The sequence below is a fragment of the Mirounga leonina genome, unplaced genomic scaffold, assembly GCF_011800145.1.
Source record: "Mirounga leonina isolate KUSES-001 unplaced genomic scaffold, KU_Mleo_1.0 Mir_115, whole genome shotgun sequence".
Classification (NCBI taxonomy): Eukaryota; Metazoa; Chordata; class Mammalia; order Carnivora; family Phocidae; genus Mirounga; species Mirounga leonina.
The window spans coordinates 87,392,804-87,410,701 of record NW_023270268.1 but is presented as its reverse complement, the minus strand read 5'-3'; the positions used below and the strand labels follow the sequence as shown (position 1 = coordinate 87,410,701).

At 42.0% G+C, this 17,898-nt stretch overlaps 1 protein-coding gene across 7 annotated transcripts in view; it reads left to right on the top strand.

Moving 5' to 3' along the window:
• The window catches only part of KALRN (kalirin RhoGEF kinase), a 648,894-nt gene that overhangs the window by 324,546 nt on the left and 306,450 nt on the right, over positions 1–17,898 (top strand). For all 7 annotated transcript variants that reach the window (XM_034999991.1, XM_034999993.1, XM_034999994.1 and 4 more), the window contains exon 11: positions 10,968–11,159. In XM_034999991.1, the coding sequence (XP_034855882.1) occupies positions 10,968–11,159 (192 nt within the window). The remainder of the gene's footprint in view (positions 1–10,967; positions 11,160–17,898) is intronic.

Here is a 17,898-nt window from a genome sequence, read left to right as displayed (position 1 = left end):
AAGCCCGCAGGTTTTCAGCAGTATTTTCAAGCCAACTGTCTTGTCTCCCTGGAGCCCTGACTTCCCCCTCTCACGCCCACTGCCTCCCACTGGCAGCCAGACATAGAACATGGAAAACAGGAAAAACAGCAACACTGCAAAGTTATATCTTTTGAAAGAGAACATTACTTTGGGTACATTTCCCCCTCAGTATGTCTTGAGTTGCCAAACCCTGCAGCAGGTGGCCCTATTCATCTTTGTTCTGTGGGGATGCTGTCTCTCCACCTGCTTGTTTCCATGGCTTGCAGACATCCACGTGAGAATGAACTTCTACAGGGCCACGGCAACTGGGCAATCCACATATCCATGTCCGAACACTTAGGTCTACCTTGTTCACTTTTCAAATATGTTTGTCCACATTCTTCTGTTGTGCTTACATGTTCCCCTTCATTATTTTGCCAATTCGAGTAGAGTCGGGGAAGGAGGGAGGGAGAAGGGTGGCCAGGGTGGAAACCTGTTATCAATTTCTGGGAGTGCTGGGTTGCTTACCAGCAATTTGGATGTCAGCTGCTTACATCTGGGGCCTGTTCAGCAGGAAGAGGATGAAATGCTTCCCTCCTTAGTCTTCAGAGCTTTGTGTCTGCATGGCATTCTCCTGGTTTTGATCTCCTGATTGCTCAGCTCTCTAGGACCCTCTCCTTTGTCCCAGCCTGGAGCTCTGGTCCAGTCTCTGGCCTCTAGTCCCCCTTCCTGTTTGCACCATCTTCTTTGTGTTCCATCTAAGCCCCAGTCTTGGCTCTCCTAGGCCCATCTTACAGCCCTGTGTCTACCTTCTACAGTTCTCCAGGCCCTGGAAGCATAGGTGGGGAGGGTCAGGGACAAAGTCCTTTCTTGCTTTCTGTCTCAGCCCCCTAGGCATGGCCACATTTTTTGGAATCTGACCAGTCCTTTCTTACAAGCTAGACTTGATGTATTCTGTCAAATCATACCTTATAACCTGTGTTGGCAATCTCTAGGATCCCCCTGCCTTTTGGTCCAACAATAAGTGGTTTCTGTGTTGTTGTTGTTATATTAAATAGAAAATATGCTAATAGTTTTCATTATTGTTTTGCTCTCTTGCCAGTGAGTAACTAGATATTCAGCTTCTAGCCTGCAGCTGAGAGGAAATACACTGAAGTTCCTTTAAAGGATAGCATGTAAATGAAGAGGGCTAGTGTGGATTTGAAGGAAAGAAAAGGAATCAGTAAAAGAGAGAACACCCTAGTGAAAAACAACTGCTATTCTTTTCTCAGAATTCCTAGACCTAGGTACATTCTTAAACACATAAAAATTAGGCAGTAGGAAAATAAAACCTTACTTTAAAAAAAAAAAAAAGCTTTACTTTAAAAAAAGTGGAGTTCTGGGGCGCCTGGGTGGCTCAGATGGTTAAGCGTCTGCCTTCGGCTCAGGTCATGATCCCAGGGTCCTGGGATCAAGCCCCACAATGGGCTCCTGGCTCAGCGGGGAGCCTGTTTCTCCCTCTCCCTCTGCCTCTCTCCCTGCTCATGCTCTCTCTCTCTCTGTATCTTTGTGTCTCAAATGAATAAATAAAATTTAAAAAAATAATAAATAAATAAAAATTTTTAAAGTGGTGTTCTGGAAATACACTGTTTATCTGAATGCTACAGCATTTCAGATAGAAGAAAATGCTCCTAGCAAGTAGCATTGCGTATGAGAATGGGACAGGTGGTGACTGTGTATGTATATGTGATACAGCCATCATTAAAGTTTCCAGAGATAATCTCAACGCCCAAGCCACTTGTGTTGGGGACTTTTGACATCTGTAGTAGTTATTTTTGGTATCAGTCCCAATTAATAGATTGAATATTTATACAGTCTCCAATTTAAGGAGCATCTGATTAGGACTACTCATTAGACACTCCTTGTTTGGACATACAAATTGCCCTAATGAAGGCAACTATCATTTGTTCCTTTATTCAGAACATCTTAGGAAGATGTCCTTCTAGCAAATGTAATGTGGTAGGCTAACCCATCACTTGTACCAGGAAGTAGTTTCCTCCTTTTTTCCTACTGCTTCCTTACCAAAGACCACCTTGCCATTGCCAGAGTCCATCACCTTCCTCCCCTGCGAGAGCCAGCAAGTGGAGAAGAAATGTGTGCCTGGTGTTCGTTGATGAAAACTGAAAAGCATTTTCCTACATCACCCTAGTTATAAATGTTGGTTGATTGTACATGATGTACTATTTTAGTACCAAATTTTAAACATATTATGTGTTCAACTGAATTTCTTTATTTTGTCCTGGTACTCTAACTCCCATTTACATGGAAAATATACTCTCAGTGTTAAATAAGAGGCTTACAAAGGGGGGCCACCTGGTTGGCTCAGTCCGTTAAGCATCTGCCTTCGGCTCAGGTCATGATCTCGAGGTCCCGGGATTGAGCCCCGCATCAGGCACCCTGTCAGCAGGGAGTCTGCTTCTCCCTCTCCCTCGGACCCTCCTCCCTGCTCGTGCTCTCTCTCTCCTCTCTCTCAAATGAATAAATAAAAAATCTTAAAAAAAAAAAAAGAGGTTTACAAAGGAACTTTTAGGTCACTACTCATTCTTAAACCAGGGACCTACATTAGGAGGTAAAGTAAATATCCACTTACTGCTGACAAATCCTGAGCTGCACGGCTTTGGGGTTCGGTGCATATTGAAAGGAGAGCACTGTGCCTACTAGGTACATTGATGAATAGTTGAGATAGAAAAGATGAGTAAGATAGGACTCTTTCCTTCAAGGAGAATGCAGTTCTCTCTGGAAGTCACCATATGCACTGTGAAGTGTGTTACAAAACAAAACAAAAAATAGCAGTTGCAAAAGAATAATTACAATATCATAATTTAAAAATCAAAGGCATAAGAACAAATATAATGCAAAGTAAAAGAGAAGCAGAGAAGGTAGAGATTTTACATTCAGTCTTAAGAGAGATACATGGTTTAATGAACAGTACCTGGCGGTGATAGCCACAGAAACAGGGCCTGCCATTTTCTAGCTATTGGAACATTCTTCAAACATGTTACTTTATCTCTCTGAGCCTCAGTTTCCTCATTTGAAAAATGAAATTAATAATGCCCGTCTTAAAATTGATCCTCAAGTTTAGAGGTAACGTATATAAGGAGCCTAATACGATGCCTAGCACACCTGTAGACACCTGATGAACTTACACTTACTCTCCGACCCGTAGGTTATTTAAAAGTTTATTCTTTAGTTTCCAACTCTTTGGGGATTTTCCAGCAATCTTTCTGTTATTGATTTATAATTTAATTACATTATGATCAGAGAAAGTATTTTAAATGTGTTGAGATTTGTTTTGTGGCCCAGAATATGGTTTATCTTGGTAAATGTTCTGTAAACACTTGAAAAGAATGTGCATTTTGCTATTGTTGGGTGGAGTATTAATAAATGTCAGTCAGATCAGTTAGATCAAGTCTTCAAATCTCCTATATCCTTACTAATTTCCTGTCTACTTTTTCTATTTAATTATTGGGAGAGGGGCATTAAATCTCTGATTGTGATTTTTCTTTCTGTTTTGGGTTAATTGAGTATTTTTTTTTCCTTAAAAAACAGCTTTGTTGAGATATATTCACATAACATACAGTTCACCTTTTTAAAGTATACAACTCCATGGTTGCAAGTATATTCACAGGGTTGTGCAAATATCACCAGTTAATTCTGGAACAATTTTATCACAAGAAACTCTGTAGCCATTAGCGATCACTTCAATCCCAGTATTCCCTGGAAAGCATTAATGTGCTTTTGGTCTAGAGCTAGAGAGTATAATACTAAGCAAAATAAGCCAGTCAGAGAAAGATAAATACCATATGATTTTATACATATGTGGAATTTAAGAAACAAAACAAAGAAGCAAAGGGAAAAAAAGAGGGAGAGAGAGAAACCGAGGAACAGTCTCTTAACTATAGAAAACAAACTGATGGTTACCAAAGGGGAGGTGGGTTGCGGGGAGGGTGAAATAAACGATGGGAATTAAAGAATATATTTATTATGATGAGAACTGAATATTTTTTATGATCCCATTTTATTTCCTTTGTTGGCTTATTAACTATAACTATTTTGTTACTTCAGTGGTTGCTTTAGGGTTGTTTATGATATGTGACTTTATTACAGTTCACCTACAAATGATGTTATGCCACTTTACATATGGTATAAGAACCCTATAATAGCACACTTTCATTTCTCCCTTTCTGACCTTTGTGTTATTTTGTCATATGTTTTACTTATACATGTGCTATAAACTCCATGCTACACTGTTATTATTTTTATATTATTATATTTTAAAGAGATTTAAATAATAAGAAAAAAAATCTTACATATTTTCCCCATGTAATTAACATTTCTAGAGTTCTTCATTCCTGTGTGTGAATCTTTCCTTCTTCCTGAAGGACTTCCTTTAACGTTTCTTGTCATGCAAGTCTGCTAGTGAAGAATTCTTTCAGATTTGTATGCCTCAATATGATTTCACCTTTGTTTTTGGAAAATTATAGGGGTGGGCATAGAATTCTAGGTTGACAGGATTTTTCCTTCTTTCAGTAAAGATGTTGTTCCACTATTTTCTTGCTTGCGTTGTTTCTGGTGGGGCATCTATCTATCTGTATCTATCTATCTATATGTGTATATATATATATATACACACACATATATATTTCTACATATATATGTATATATTATATATAAAGCTATATATAAAAATATATATATAAATGTGTGTGGCTTATTTTTTTTCCTCTGGCCACTTTTAAGATTTCTTTTCCTTTTTTTCCCCACTTGGTTTGACTCAATTTTTATGTGCCTTGGTATAATTTTCCTTGGGTTTCTTATGTTAAGTTTTAGTTTCTTGTATCTGTGGATTTATAGTTTTTAATAAGTTTGGAATCTGGGGGAGTCATTATTTCTTTAAGTATCTTTTCTACTTCCTGCACTCTCTTTTTGGGGTTTCAATTACATGAGTGTTAGCTTTATTAAAGTTGTCCCACAGCTCACTGATACTTCATTTTAAAAAATTCTTTTTCTCTCAGCATTTCATTTTGAATAGTTTCTATTGCTGTGTTTTTGAGTTCAGTAATCTTTTCTTCTGCAATGTTTAACCTACTATTGATACCATCCAGTATATTTTTCATCTCTTAAAGTGCAAGGTCTTTTTTTTTATGTCTTCTGTTTCCAATTTAACTTTTGAACATATGGAATACAATTACAGTAGCCATTTAAAAACCCTCATCTGCTAATTTTAACATCTGTGTCAGTTCTGGGTCAGTTTTGATTGATTTTTCTCCTCATCATAGGTTATATTTTCCTGCTCCCTTGTATGTCTAGTAGCTTTTTATTAGATACCAGACATTGTGAATTTTACCTTGTTGGTTGCTGAATATTTCTGTATTCCTATAAATATTCTTAAGTTTTGTTCTGGGAAACAGTTAAGTTACTTGAAAGAAGTTTGATCTTTTCAGGTCTTTCTTATAAAATTTGTTAAGCAGAAGCAGAGCAGTGCTAGGTCTAAGGCTAATTATTTACCCCTGCTGAGGCAAGACTCTTCTGAGTACTCTACCTAATATTCTGTGATTCATGAGGTTTTCCAGTGTGACTGGTGGAAACAGGTACCATTCCCAGCCGTGTGAATAGTGGGTGCCATTACCTTTAATTCCTTCAGGTGGTTCTTTCCCCAGTCTTGGCTCATTGCCTCACACACAGATGCATTCTCTGCATATCTGCCCCAGATTGGGTAAAGAAAGAAGGTGAAAGAAATGTATTTGTCAACTATAAAGTACTATTTGAATGTAGAGTTTGGGGTATCACCTTGATTTGTCTGCCATTCACTAATGTCAAAATCCAGAGATAAGTCTGTACCTTCCCCAATGCCTGTACTTCCGTGTCTCTCTTTCCTTCAAAGCTTACATACATTTTCTCCTTTCCTCTCATTGCCCATTGGTTCTAGCCAGGCGAGCCTGGAAAAATAATCAAAGAAAGAATTTTTCTTCTGGTCCTCTGGTAGTCACATTCTCTAGTCCACACTGCCTCTTTTGAATAATAAAAGTGCCTCCTGGGCACCGACCTTCCTCATCCCCAGAGCATAGAGCCAAAAGTGCTAACTCCATGTTACCGAGGAAGCCAACGCCTGATGCTGCTATAGGTGTTTGTACTCACTGTCTCTTCTACTCCTTGCCTTCAGAAAGCTCGCTTGCCCTGCCCCTCTGCTATAGCCCAGGGAGTCTGCAACCATGCCTGTGTTTTGGGGATGCCTCTGTTTTCAGAGACAAGTTATCCTAGTTCTGTTTCTTCCATGAGAAGAAAGCAAAAAAATAATGGGCCAGGGCTGCAGCAGAGTGAATGGAAGGTAGACTGAAGGCCTGAATTATCTAGGGCATTTTACGTGGTTGACATAGGGACTGGGGAAAGAAGAACAGAAATTGCAGCTATCTGTGTGTCCCAATTGTCTGACTCAGAACGACCACAGGCCCTGCTTGAAAGCGCCAGTGGCTGAAGGATCAATAACCCACTGCTTATACCCATTTTTGGCATATCAATTGGGTAATGTTGATAAGGGGTCAAGTAAAAAACAGGGACAATGCGGCTTGGAAACCAAAGAATGCCTAGGAACTGTATTCAGGGTGAAGCCCAACTCTGGCCCTGGGGCAGAAACTGCTGTTTATTTGGTCAGAGATGAGCAGAAACCTGTCATGATCTGTGCCCCAATTTGGGGTGATGACAGGCATCCTCGCAGTGCTTTGGTAATACTGTAGTTGATATTCTCTACGTACATTCCTATTTCAAGACTGTGCCAGGAGGTAGGATAAACCAAGTGGGATTGAACATTGAATATGAATTCCAGCATGTAAGGTCTTGTACCAAGTAGTTGATGAGAGCCAAGGATTGAATATTAGGATTGATGGGAAGTGATGTATTCCTTAATTTATTAATTCATTCACTAAATATTTATGGAGCATTTACTTGGGGCCAGGCACTAAGGGAAAGAGTTGGAAGACATTATCGGCCTCTAAGCAGATGAGAAAGGCAAACATTTGCATTAGAATATGGCAGGTACCAAGGAGAGGTTTGACACAGATCACTCTGGTAGCTCAAAGGAGCACATCTAAGCCAACCTTGGGTAAGAAGTGGATATGATGGTGGACTTCCTGGAGAAAGTGATGCCTAGGCTGGGTCTTACAGGGTAAGAATTGGTCATGTACAAAAAGTGGAGGAAGGGCATCCCAGGCAGAAAAATAGGGGCAGGATTCAGGGCAATGAGTTTCTGGAAGTATAAGCCGTTTATTTCATAGGCTGTAGGATTTCAATGTGAGTTGAAGCTGTTGAGAAAAAGCAAGTGTCAAATGAAGAAGGGCCTTGCATGCCATGCTAAGGTATTTTACCCCAAAGGCAGTGGGAAGCCCCTGAACAGTTTTAAGTAGAAGAGAGGTGTGACTGGATGTGAGTTTTAGAATCTCCTTCTGGGAGTGATAGGTATGAGGGCTGGGCAGCAGGTAAAGCAGGGAGCCCAGCATTTAACATTGACCCCCTTGCCCTCCTACCTGTCTTTCTTATCCCTCTCTCTCAATAAAATCTATTCTCTAACTCTTTTCTGCCTTATCTAGTATGATTTCCTACCACTGTCTAATTTATTCAGGTTGACTCAACTTATCCAAACATACGCTCATTCCCATCTCTGTGCCTTGTTCATTCAGTAAACATTTAATAAGTGCTTATTATATACCAGCCATGGTTCCTGGCATGAAGAACCAAAGATGAATGAAACATGGAACCTACATTTAAGGAGCTCACAGACCAGTAGGGAGATACCCATGGAAGCACATTGTTCATATAGTATGGGATGATAATGGCCACGGAATGGATAAACATGGAGTACCATGGGCATAAAGAAAAGCGAGTCATGTCAGTGAGAGGCCCTCTTCTTTCTCTGCTAAATCCTGCCCATCCTTAGGCTTCTGCCTTCATTCTGTATAGAGGCAGGGCAATGTCTCTATACACTATACACCCATCACGTCTGTCTTCTAGTTAGAACTGTTCAGCTGCTTCCCACCGCGTTTGGGGTGAAACACATCAGCATGGCATGCCAAGGCCCTTCTTTATCTGACAGGATAGTGTAATCGTTTGGAGCTTGGCCTCTGAAACCAGAAAAGATTTTAATCCTGGATCTGTCACTTATGAGACATGTGACCTTGGCCAGAAATTATTCATGCCTCAGTTTCTTCATCTGTAAAATGGGGCTGATGGCTGTATCGACTTCATAGGGTTATTTTGAAGATTAAGAAGTTACTATACATATAATTCTTTAGATTGTCCTTGGCGTGTGAAAATTATTCAATAATTATTGACTATTTTTGTTCTCAGTTTTTATCCATTTTCTCAGCATTGATATCATGTCAAGAAACTTTAATTATTATTGTGTTACTTGCCCAGCTTTATATGTTGCCATATAATTTCTTTCAAGAATGATTATACAATAATCTTTGAAGGCAGCATACATTGTATATGTATCTGTACTCCTGAGAGACTCACAACTTTAGGTATGTCTTAGGGTGATCGGCCATCCCAACTTGCTCAGAATGTATGGGACTTCTAGTGTTAAAATCAGGGAAGTCCCAGACAAACTGGGACAAGTTGTCCATTCATATGCAGTGGGTCCTTCGGTTTTGCCTTCAGTTTTGCTTTTTTTTTTTTTTTTTTTTTAAATCTCTTATTGGTCCCAAACTTAACTTTCAAATAAGCTTGCTTTGGCTTTGCCACAAATATTTATTTATTGTCTAGAAAACATAAGGTCAAAACCTCTGGGTTTCTTTGGGGTTGCCTGAAATTCCCTAGGGTTTAAGGTAGAAAATATGAGGGATTTCTGAAAAAAACTCTCCCATCTGCTCTCGGTATATTTACTAGAAATTGTGGACAACCCCATAAAAGCCTTCCTCAACCTGGAGCACAGCCAGGAGGTCTTTCCTGCCCATCCTTTCCCATCTCTCTTGTCATTTCCATCACGATTCTGAGTACTTTCTTCATTTGCTTTTCAGAATCAACGTACCCTTGGTTGAGTCAGTGGCAAAGCCTCTTTCCTCGCACAAGGATCATGTGTTTCCATGAATGCCCTAAGTGGGGCCAAGGGATTTTTCCTCCTTTTCAAGTCCCACCACCACCCTATTCACCTGCACTGAGACAGCATTTGCCCTAGGCCATTGTTTTTCAGACAGCATCCCTTAAGGACCCACTGGGGCCTCTAAGGATTTCTGAAAACCATGACACGGGTTTACTGAAGGCTTGCCCGTCTTCCTCAGTACAACCGAGAGTCTGTGTCAACAGCCTCCGAAAGTTTCCACCCCAGTGCATTAGTTCCCTGGGGCTGCTGTAACAAAGCAGCACAAATTGGGTAGCTTAAACAACAGAAATTTATTGTCTCTCAGTTCTGGAGGCTAGAAGTCCAAGATCGAAGTGTCAACAGGATTGGTTCTTTCTGAGGGATATGTGGGAGAATCTGTTCCATGCCTCTCTTAACTCTAGTGGTTTGCTGGCAATGTTTATCATTCCTTGGCTGGTAGATACATCCCCTGATCTCTGCTTCATCTTCACATGGCATTCTTTTTGTAAGGACACCAGTCGTGTTAGATTAGGAGCCCACTCTACTCCAGTAGGACTTCATCTGAACTAATTACATCTGCAATGACTTGGTTTCCCAAAAAGGTCACATTCTGAGGTTCTGGGGGTTAGGACTACAACATGGGAGTTTTCAGGGTTGGGGGCAGGGAGTACAATTCAATCTTTAATGCCCAGATCTTCAGGTGAGTCCAAAAAAAAAACCAAAAACACCCAGAAAACAAAACAGAACAAAAAATGAAAACTCCATGGACACTAAAGGCCACATCTCCACGGGCAAAGTCATTGCTCATAAATCCATTTCAGTTCTCTCTCACTTTGCATTTGATACTTTCCTGCTGCCAGATTTGCATCCTCACCAGTAACCACTTGTTTACCACTCTATAGGGCATTGTATGACTATAGGGATATTAAGAAATATGATAGACACTTGAGTCACCAGTTCTAAATCAGGGAATAGCAAATCTTTTTTAGGGGAAGCCTGCTGAAGAAAAGTTGAATCCATGGCATATCTTTTACAAAGGCAGTGACTTCCATCCTGATGAATAATAATTACAAGCTGGTTGCCTTTTTAAATGCTCTAGAGAATACCATGGTGTGTACAGACAGGGATTGGAGGAGTGTGTGTGTGTGTGTGTGTGTACCAATGTGCGTGTGCAGGCAGGAACAGGATAAAATCACCAGGCTCCTCCCCAGCCTTCCTGCAAACATTAAGCCTTCACTGGGTGCGCAGAGAATAGCCTGCCTCTCCTCTCTCTGGGACTGTGGCTGCTTCCTTCTGTCGGCTCCCTGGACTTGCTGACCCCTTCCCCTGCAAAGAGATAGCTCTGTTCCAAAAGATAACCACCAGTAGTTACAGGGAACTTGGCGGCGGGGGGGGGGAGTCAAACAAGTCTCCCAGTTATTGTTTCCCGGGTGTTCGCACATAGAAACACAGACGATCTTTGTGGATGAGGTATTTCTGACTCTGGCAGTTACAGCCTGAGATGTGAAGGCAGTGATGGATCATCGCAAGGGTGGGGAGTCTCAGTGCATGGGGATGGGGGTTCTCGCATGCCTCCTCGCTTCTTTCCAGGGACACCCCACCTCTGAGAAATCCCAGGGACGGAGGAGGCACCTAGCTAGTGCCCACTTACGCCAAGCTGCCAGGCAGGCTGCTAGCTTGCTGAGAAGCGGCAGGCGAGCCTGGCACTCAGCTCCTCCGTGCCGGATCAGGGAGCTGTGGGCTCAGCACCTACGCCCTGCACTCCAGCTCTGGGCAGCCCCGGGTGGGCTGGGGGAAGGCGCGAAGCTCGGTCAGTGCCTGCAAGTTGACTTTCCCTCACTGTTGCTGCTGGCAGAATACCTACACCAATGCGGACAAGCTCCTAGAAGCTGCAGAGCAGCTGGCTCAGACCGGGGAATGTGACCCCGAGGAGATCTACAAGGCAGCACGACACCTGGAGGTACGCATCCAGGACTTTGTGCGCAGGGTGGAACAGCGGAAGCTTCTCCTGGACATGTCTGTCTCCTTCCACACACACACCAAAGAGGTAAGGCAAGCTGTGGGAAGGGAGCCTTGGCTGGTATGCACAGAGGCCTGGGTGGTCTTGGGGATACTAGCCTCCTGACAGTGATGATGCTAATGATTTGCTCCTGATGACCTGTAGTTAGGTCTCAACCAGAATGGAACAAACTTTTTCCCTTCTCATCTCTAGTGAGGAGGGGGCCACAGAGGCAGGTCGCTGAGGGAGTCTGCTAGAGCATTCAGTCCGCAACTGGAGAAATCTGGGGATCCCTGGTGTAGAAATAGTCGTGGCAAGAGGAAATGTAAAATCACAGACTCCCTTCCCATCCTGGACCCACTTTCCCTTGGTTGCTGTTTCCTGGCAGAACTCAGTCCTGCAGAACTTTGATCATCTTCGCTACCAGCAAGAAGCATACAGAGTTTACAAATGTGTTCTGTGTTTTTATCTTTCTAAAAAAACAGAGGATTAAATTCTTCTTAATGGGGTCTGCCAGAGGGTAGTGATGTTAAAGTGAGTTGGTTCTCAACTTGCCTGATGGTGGAGTGGCGGCCAGTGAAGGAAGGGGGACTGAGGTACCCTTCATGCAGGAGGAAGCCAGCTGGGCTTAAATCTGGGCCCGAATCATTCACAGAGTGGAGACGGGAGGATGGATTAGGTTACACTGTTGGCAGGGCAGAGGGGCTCATAGAGAGGAGGAGGGTTGCAAACCTGCAATTGCTTTTCATTTCTGATTAACATGGGGCACTCTGAAATTGAGTAAGTAGCCAGCAAGGAGGCATATTTAGCATCTTCTATAATAACACCCTTGGCAGATGAACTCATTAGGTGTATGCATGCTTGTGTTCCCCCAGGTATTCATTTTAATGGAGTATTAATTAAAGTTTGATTGCTTCTCAGGAAAAAAAAAATTAACCCTACTTAATTAAGTTGATTTTTGATATTTGAATTGCATTAAGAAGCCTGGTTGTTACTACTTCACAGGCTTTTCTGACACTTGGTGGGAATGAATGCAAATCATTGCAGTGCCTATCAGAGAAAAACATGAAAAGATAATGTTTTCTAAACTGAGATTCCCCAGGCAGATGAAGGGCTGGCGAGCTCCCTGAAGATGGCTCTGCTTCCTCTCTGTGGGACCCACAGCCACTCTCTGATGAGTGTCTGTAAAGCAAGGGGATTAGCTTTAATCCAGGTTTTCCTGCCTGGTTGTCTGCTTGCGTGTGGCTCACCCAATTCTTAATAATGGTTTCAGAAACCAAAGGCTTGTGTATTCTCTTTTAATTATGAGCCTGTGGGTGATGGAATGGAGCATGAATGAACAGGAGTCATGTTCCCCGTGAGGGCTGCGGGGGTGCTCGCTGCCCAGGGAGGTGATGGATGAGGTTAGTTTAGCTATATCTCCCACGTACCGTGCATGGAGCCAGAAGGCTGAGATTCTAGTCCAGATTCTGCTGCTATAGAACCATGTCAGCTTGTGTACATCACTGTGTCCCTGGTCCTGGGTTGCCTCATCGCTAAAATTGTGCAGGTGGATTCAGTGGCCCTGAGACCCCTTATAGTTCTTATGTTCAAGATCCTTTTTCTTCTTCTCTCTTCTTTATTTGATGGTGATAATAACAATAATAAATAAGAGTAATTAAGTCTGAAGTAATACAGGTGACTTACCTGACCTAAGATGTGGTTCATTGTAAGCACTCAATGTATAGTAGGTAGTATTTTTTTTTTTTAATTGGGTACCTACTCCTTGCCAGACACATGGAATTGTCATGATAATCTTATGATTAGATTTTCTTAAACATATTTTCAAATGGGGAAACTCAGGGTCACAAAAGAGACTGTCTACACGTGATGGAGCTTCTCACCCAGCAGAGACTTCACCTGTCTTCCTGAAGACTGCTCGTGCTTGCCTCTGCTGTTCCACACTCTCTCTTCCTGTTTTCCTCTGGCATCTCCTCCCCTCTTCTGCTCTTCTTCCTTCTCCTTTCTCTTCTTTTTCCTCTGTACATTTTCAACCCTCAGAGCAGGGCCTTGATGGGGAGGGTAGATCTTAGCTGAGAAATGCAAAGTGTTGCCAGGTTGGGGGTGTGGGCTCAGATGCTGATAAATACTGTCATAGATCCTTCCTGCCTAGTTATAGCTAATTTCTTCCTCCTTCCTTTTTTTTGTTTTAAGTAGGCTCCATGCCAGTGTAGAGCCCGTCGTGGGGCTTGAACTCACAACCCTGAGACCAAGACCTGAGCTGAGATCAAGAGTCACTTAACCGACTGAGCCACACAGGCGCCCCTTCTCCTTCCTTTTCTTTCTTCCTCTCTATCTGCATAGAGTCGTTTGCTGCAGAGTTTTTGCATTAATGCCACTGTGTAATAGAATGTTGTTGTAAGATACAATTTTGAAGGAATTAGATAGAGCCGCCTGTACAGATTTCTGAGCAGGAACTGAACATCCATCTTCATAAATGATTTAACCTAGGCTTCCCATGACTCCCCAGGCTGAAGTTCATAATTTTACTTTTTCCCACTTCCTACATCAAAAGATTTACTCTAATTAGGATCAGAGAGGAAACAGGAGGAAGATAGGAGAAAGACACCCTCCAGGCCCATTTCGTCTACAGGTTGAAGAGTCTGTTTAATCCTTTTGGCCCTGCCTCATGACTTCTTGGTGACCATGGGAGTCTGGAAGGTTAAAACCTTCTAACCATTTTATTGCAGTGTTCTTCATAATTTGAATAATTAGAAACTATCTAAATAGTCCATGTTGAGTGATTCATTAAACTAATCACAGTGCATCTAGCTAGCGAAATATTATACAGTCATAAAAATCACATTGTCAAAGATCATGAATAGCATGAGAAAGGGCTTGTAGTATAATACATAAAACACTGTATATCCAGCATGACCACAATTTTGATACACACGTAGAATAAAGACTAGAAAGAAGTATACAAAGAAGTTAAATGTATGGGTGATTTAATTTTCTTTTGCATTCTTTTGTTTTATAATTTTCCTTCAATGATATGTTTGATTGAAAATCCATAACAATCCCAATTATGTTATTTTACAAAAATAAAATTTCTCATCCCAGTTGGAGAGAAGAGCTACACTATAAAGAGAGATGACAAACCTGTGTCGGGACCTACTTATGTTTGCAGAGCCTCAGCTATTCGTATATATTGTGCTGAACTTTCGAATAGCTTCTTTTTGCCTGGGGACAGGAAGGCAGCTGACATTTTGCTGGTCTCGAGAGCTAGGGAGGATGTAGGGAGAGGGATTTACCCAAGTCCTCATTTTCTTTGTCCAGGGAGAAGGCATTTGTAGCAAGTGTCATCTGCTCCGCAGAGATTGTCCAAACAGAATTCTCTTTCCTTGCTGTGTTTCCATGGAAATGCTACAATTGCCTGGTTTTCAAAATATCCATTTTTAGATATTTTTGTAGTAATAATATGAGAGTCAAATTAACTAAAGAATGTGGCCAAGATAATCAACCTCAACTCTTTATTACACAGCTTAATTAAATGCCCGTTTCTCTTTGTTTCTGAACTTGTGAAATCATTCTTCCGTGCTATTTGAGGCTCAAAGAGGCACGCGCGCGTGCGCGCACACACACACACACACACATCCCACAAACACCTCAGACACTCACATGTACACATGTTTCTCTCCCCACCCATGGTAGAACCAAAACTAAGTCAGTCTTCCAAAGGGATGATGTTCTCAAGAAACAAGACTGCTTCAGCCTCTATTTCAATTGCCAAACTGTCACGGTGTTTGTTTAAGAAATAAAAGCTGGTAGTCGATGCCAAAGAAAAACTATCTCTTCAAAACAAGGGAAGCGTGGTTCACCCTGTGGAGCTGGACATCTGAGGGCAGTGGATTGTATCAACACAGTGCTCCACAGCTGTGCAGGTGGAACAGCCAATCAGCAGGGGAGAGCGGTAGACTACCTCTTTCCGTAACCGCTCATCCATAAGCCTCATTAGTTCTACAGACCTCCTAGTGTCTCCCTTCCTCGTCCCTCCCTGCCTGCCTTTTTCCATTACCTCTTTCTCTGCAGGCAAGATGGGCTCCATGGGCTGGCCCCTCCTGAACTCACTGGTTCACTCTTAGGACCAACTTTATGTAGTGCATTCAAAGCCTCCTTCAACTTGACCTCTGCTAAGGTTCTAGAACTTCTCAAATTAGGTCCATTGTTTGGATTCAAGTATTCAGGGCCACAGCCACATGTGTTCTCTGAGAGGAAGAACACATAAAGCCATCTAAGTGTATCCGTCCACATGGACCAAGTAATTATTGCCAACCAAAGAGCAGAGCCCTGAAGGAATGGGTCACGGTACAGGTGTGTTTGACCAAGAAGAGCATCTGGAAATGGCTGAAACATGAGAGTCATTCTGGAAGCAGTGGATTGAAGGGAAAGATGCAATGCTAATGTATTAGACTCTCCATAAGCAGAGGGTAAGAAGGTTTACCCTAGGGGAGAGAAACCAAAATGGAGAACAATAGGGAAAAAAAGCCACGTGGTTGCGGCTACCAATTACCTCACACACTCCATGATTTTATCTCGTTTTGGCAGTCATTGCTTGTGGTAGCTTGAAGGGAGAGACCATCCTGACTGGGTCTCACTGGCTGCCTGATAATTCGTAAATTAGTAATAGGAGTGGCTCTCCGATGTGGATTCTTTTCAAAGCAATCCAGGCATGCTCTTCAGGGGTCAGTCAGATGGACACATACACAGAAGGAAGCCCATAGGACATTCAGATAAGAAAATTGCAGCCTAAGAAATGGAATATTGATCCTTACTCATAGTTTAGGGACACTAATGTTCCTTTCTGTCCACTTTATGTATGCCTCAGAGGTGCTGGTTCAAAAAAGTGCATTATGAGCCCGCAATTTAAATGGGCTGCTCCTCAGAGGTGACTGTGTACATGTGGCCCCATGGGATTGCAAGTGGCTCACAACTCAAGCTTTCTAAGTTGCAAATAGTGTCTTAACTTGGTGTCACAATTATCCTCAAACTGGTGCTAAAGTTTCTGGGCTTTGGATGTCTCAGTGTCTAAGCTGTGACTGCAGTGTTTCAGTTTAGACAGCCATTTCTTTGCTACCCTCTTCTTGACATCAGCCTTTGAAGAGAAACCATAGCAAGTTAGAGCTGGAAGGGATTTTAGAGATAAGCTGGAGAGCCCACACATACACGTGCATACACACACATACACTCACCAGTTTAATTATGAAGTAGTTGAAGTAAAGTAGTTTTTCCATGCTCAAGGAGTAGCCAGACAGGGGCAGAATCAAGAATTATCATCAGTAAATATCAATTCCATTCAAGAGCTCTTCTCCTTCTGTTTGTTTTGTAACAGAAGGAAAAATAGAGAAAGATGTCACTAACCCTTTGTCTTTGGTGCTGTAGTCCCCTTCCCTATCTCCAAGCCAAATTCTCTTTAATCACTAGCAATTTTATTTGACATTTTATCCTCTTGAAGGTAGACCAGCACTTCCTTTTCTTATCAGCCTGCTAACCACTGGGCTGAGCTGCATTGAGTATTGTCCTTCATCGTTTATCCCTTAGCTGATCTTCCTTAGCAGTAAGTAGGTTTGATTCTGCCTTAGGCAAGAGTTTGTTTATAATATAGTAGAATATGTGAACAGAAATGTGAGAGATCAATTTCAATTCACTAGTCAAAGACTGTTTTGGGGGAGGACACATTTTTCTAAAGATACTGACTTCAGAGGTCAGAGTGTATCCTCAGATATCCCTAGTCTTTCCCTAGTCCCTTTGTTTATAACACTGATAACCTCATTTTTATCTGGTAATTTCTGTGGTCAATTTCTCTGCCCCTGCTATTTAGCTGCATGACCATCAGAAGGAGGGAGAGCCGTGAGGCACGGTGGATTTCCTCAGAAAAAAAATGATGCTTTCTTCCCTAGACGGACACCAGAGGTGTTCAAGTTTTATTAAGAATAAGGGAATGGGGTGCCTGGATGGCTCATTCAGTTAAGTGTCCGACTCTTGATCTCAGCTCAGGTCTTGATCTCAGGGTCATGAGTTCAAGCCCCACACTGGGCTCCATTGGGAGCTGCTGGGTGTGGAGCAAAAAAAAAAAAAAAAGGACCTCTAAACTATCAAGACATTAAAATAGCCTAAGGATGGTACTGAGAAGAAAATTATCTTAAATCAAATAAAATTCTCAAGATCCCTATAAGCCTCTTTTCTGTCTCTTATTCCTGTAACAGCAAGTGCCAGCCTTACCCTGATCAGTCTTCCATCTCAATGCCTGTCCTCCCTTAAGACATCAAGTTTCTTTTCTTTCTCTTACATGACTTGCTTGGTGTCCACAGTTTTTTTTTTTGGCTGAGTCATTTTTTTTTTGAATTTTTTATTTTATTATGTTATGTTAATCACCATACATTACATCATTAGTTTTTGATGTAGTGTTCCATGATTCATTGTTTGCGTATAACACTCAGTGCTCCATGCAGTACGTGCCCTCCTTAATACCCATCACCAAGCTAACGCATCCCCCCACCCCCCTCCCCTCTAGAACCCTCAGTTTGTTTCTCAGAGTCCATCGTCTCTCATGGCTCATCTCCCCCTCCAATTTCCCCCCCCTTCATTTTTCCCTTCCTACTATCTTCTTTTTTTTTTTTTTAACATATAATGTATTATTTGTTTCATAGGCACAGGTCTGTGATTCAACAATCTTACACAATTCACAAAGCTCACCATAACACATAGCCTCCCCAGTGTCTATCACCCAGCCACCCCATCCCTCCCA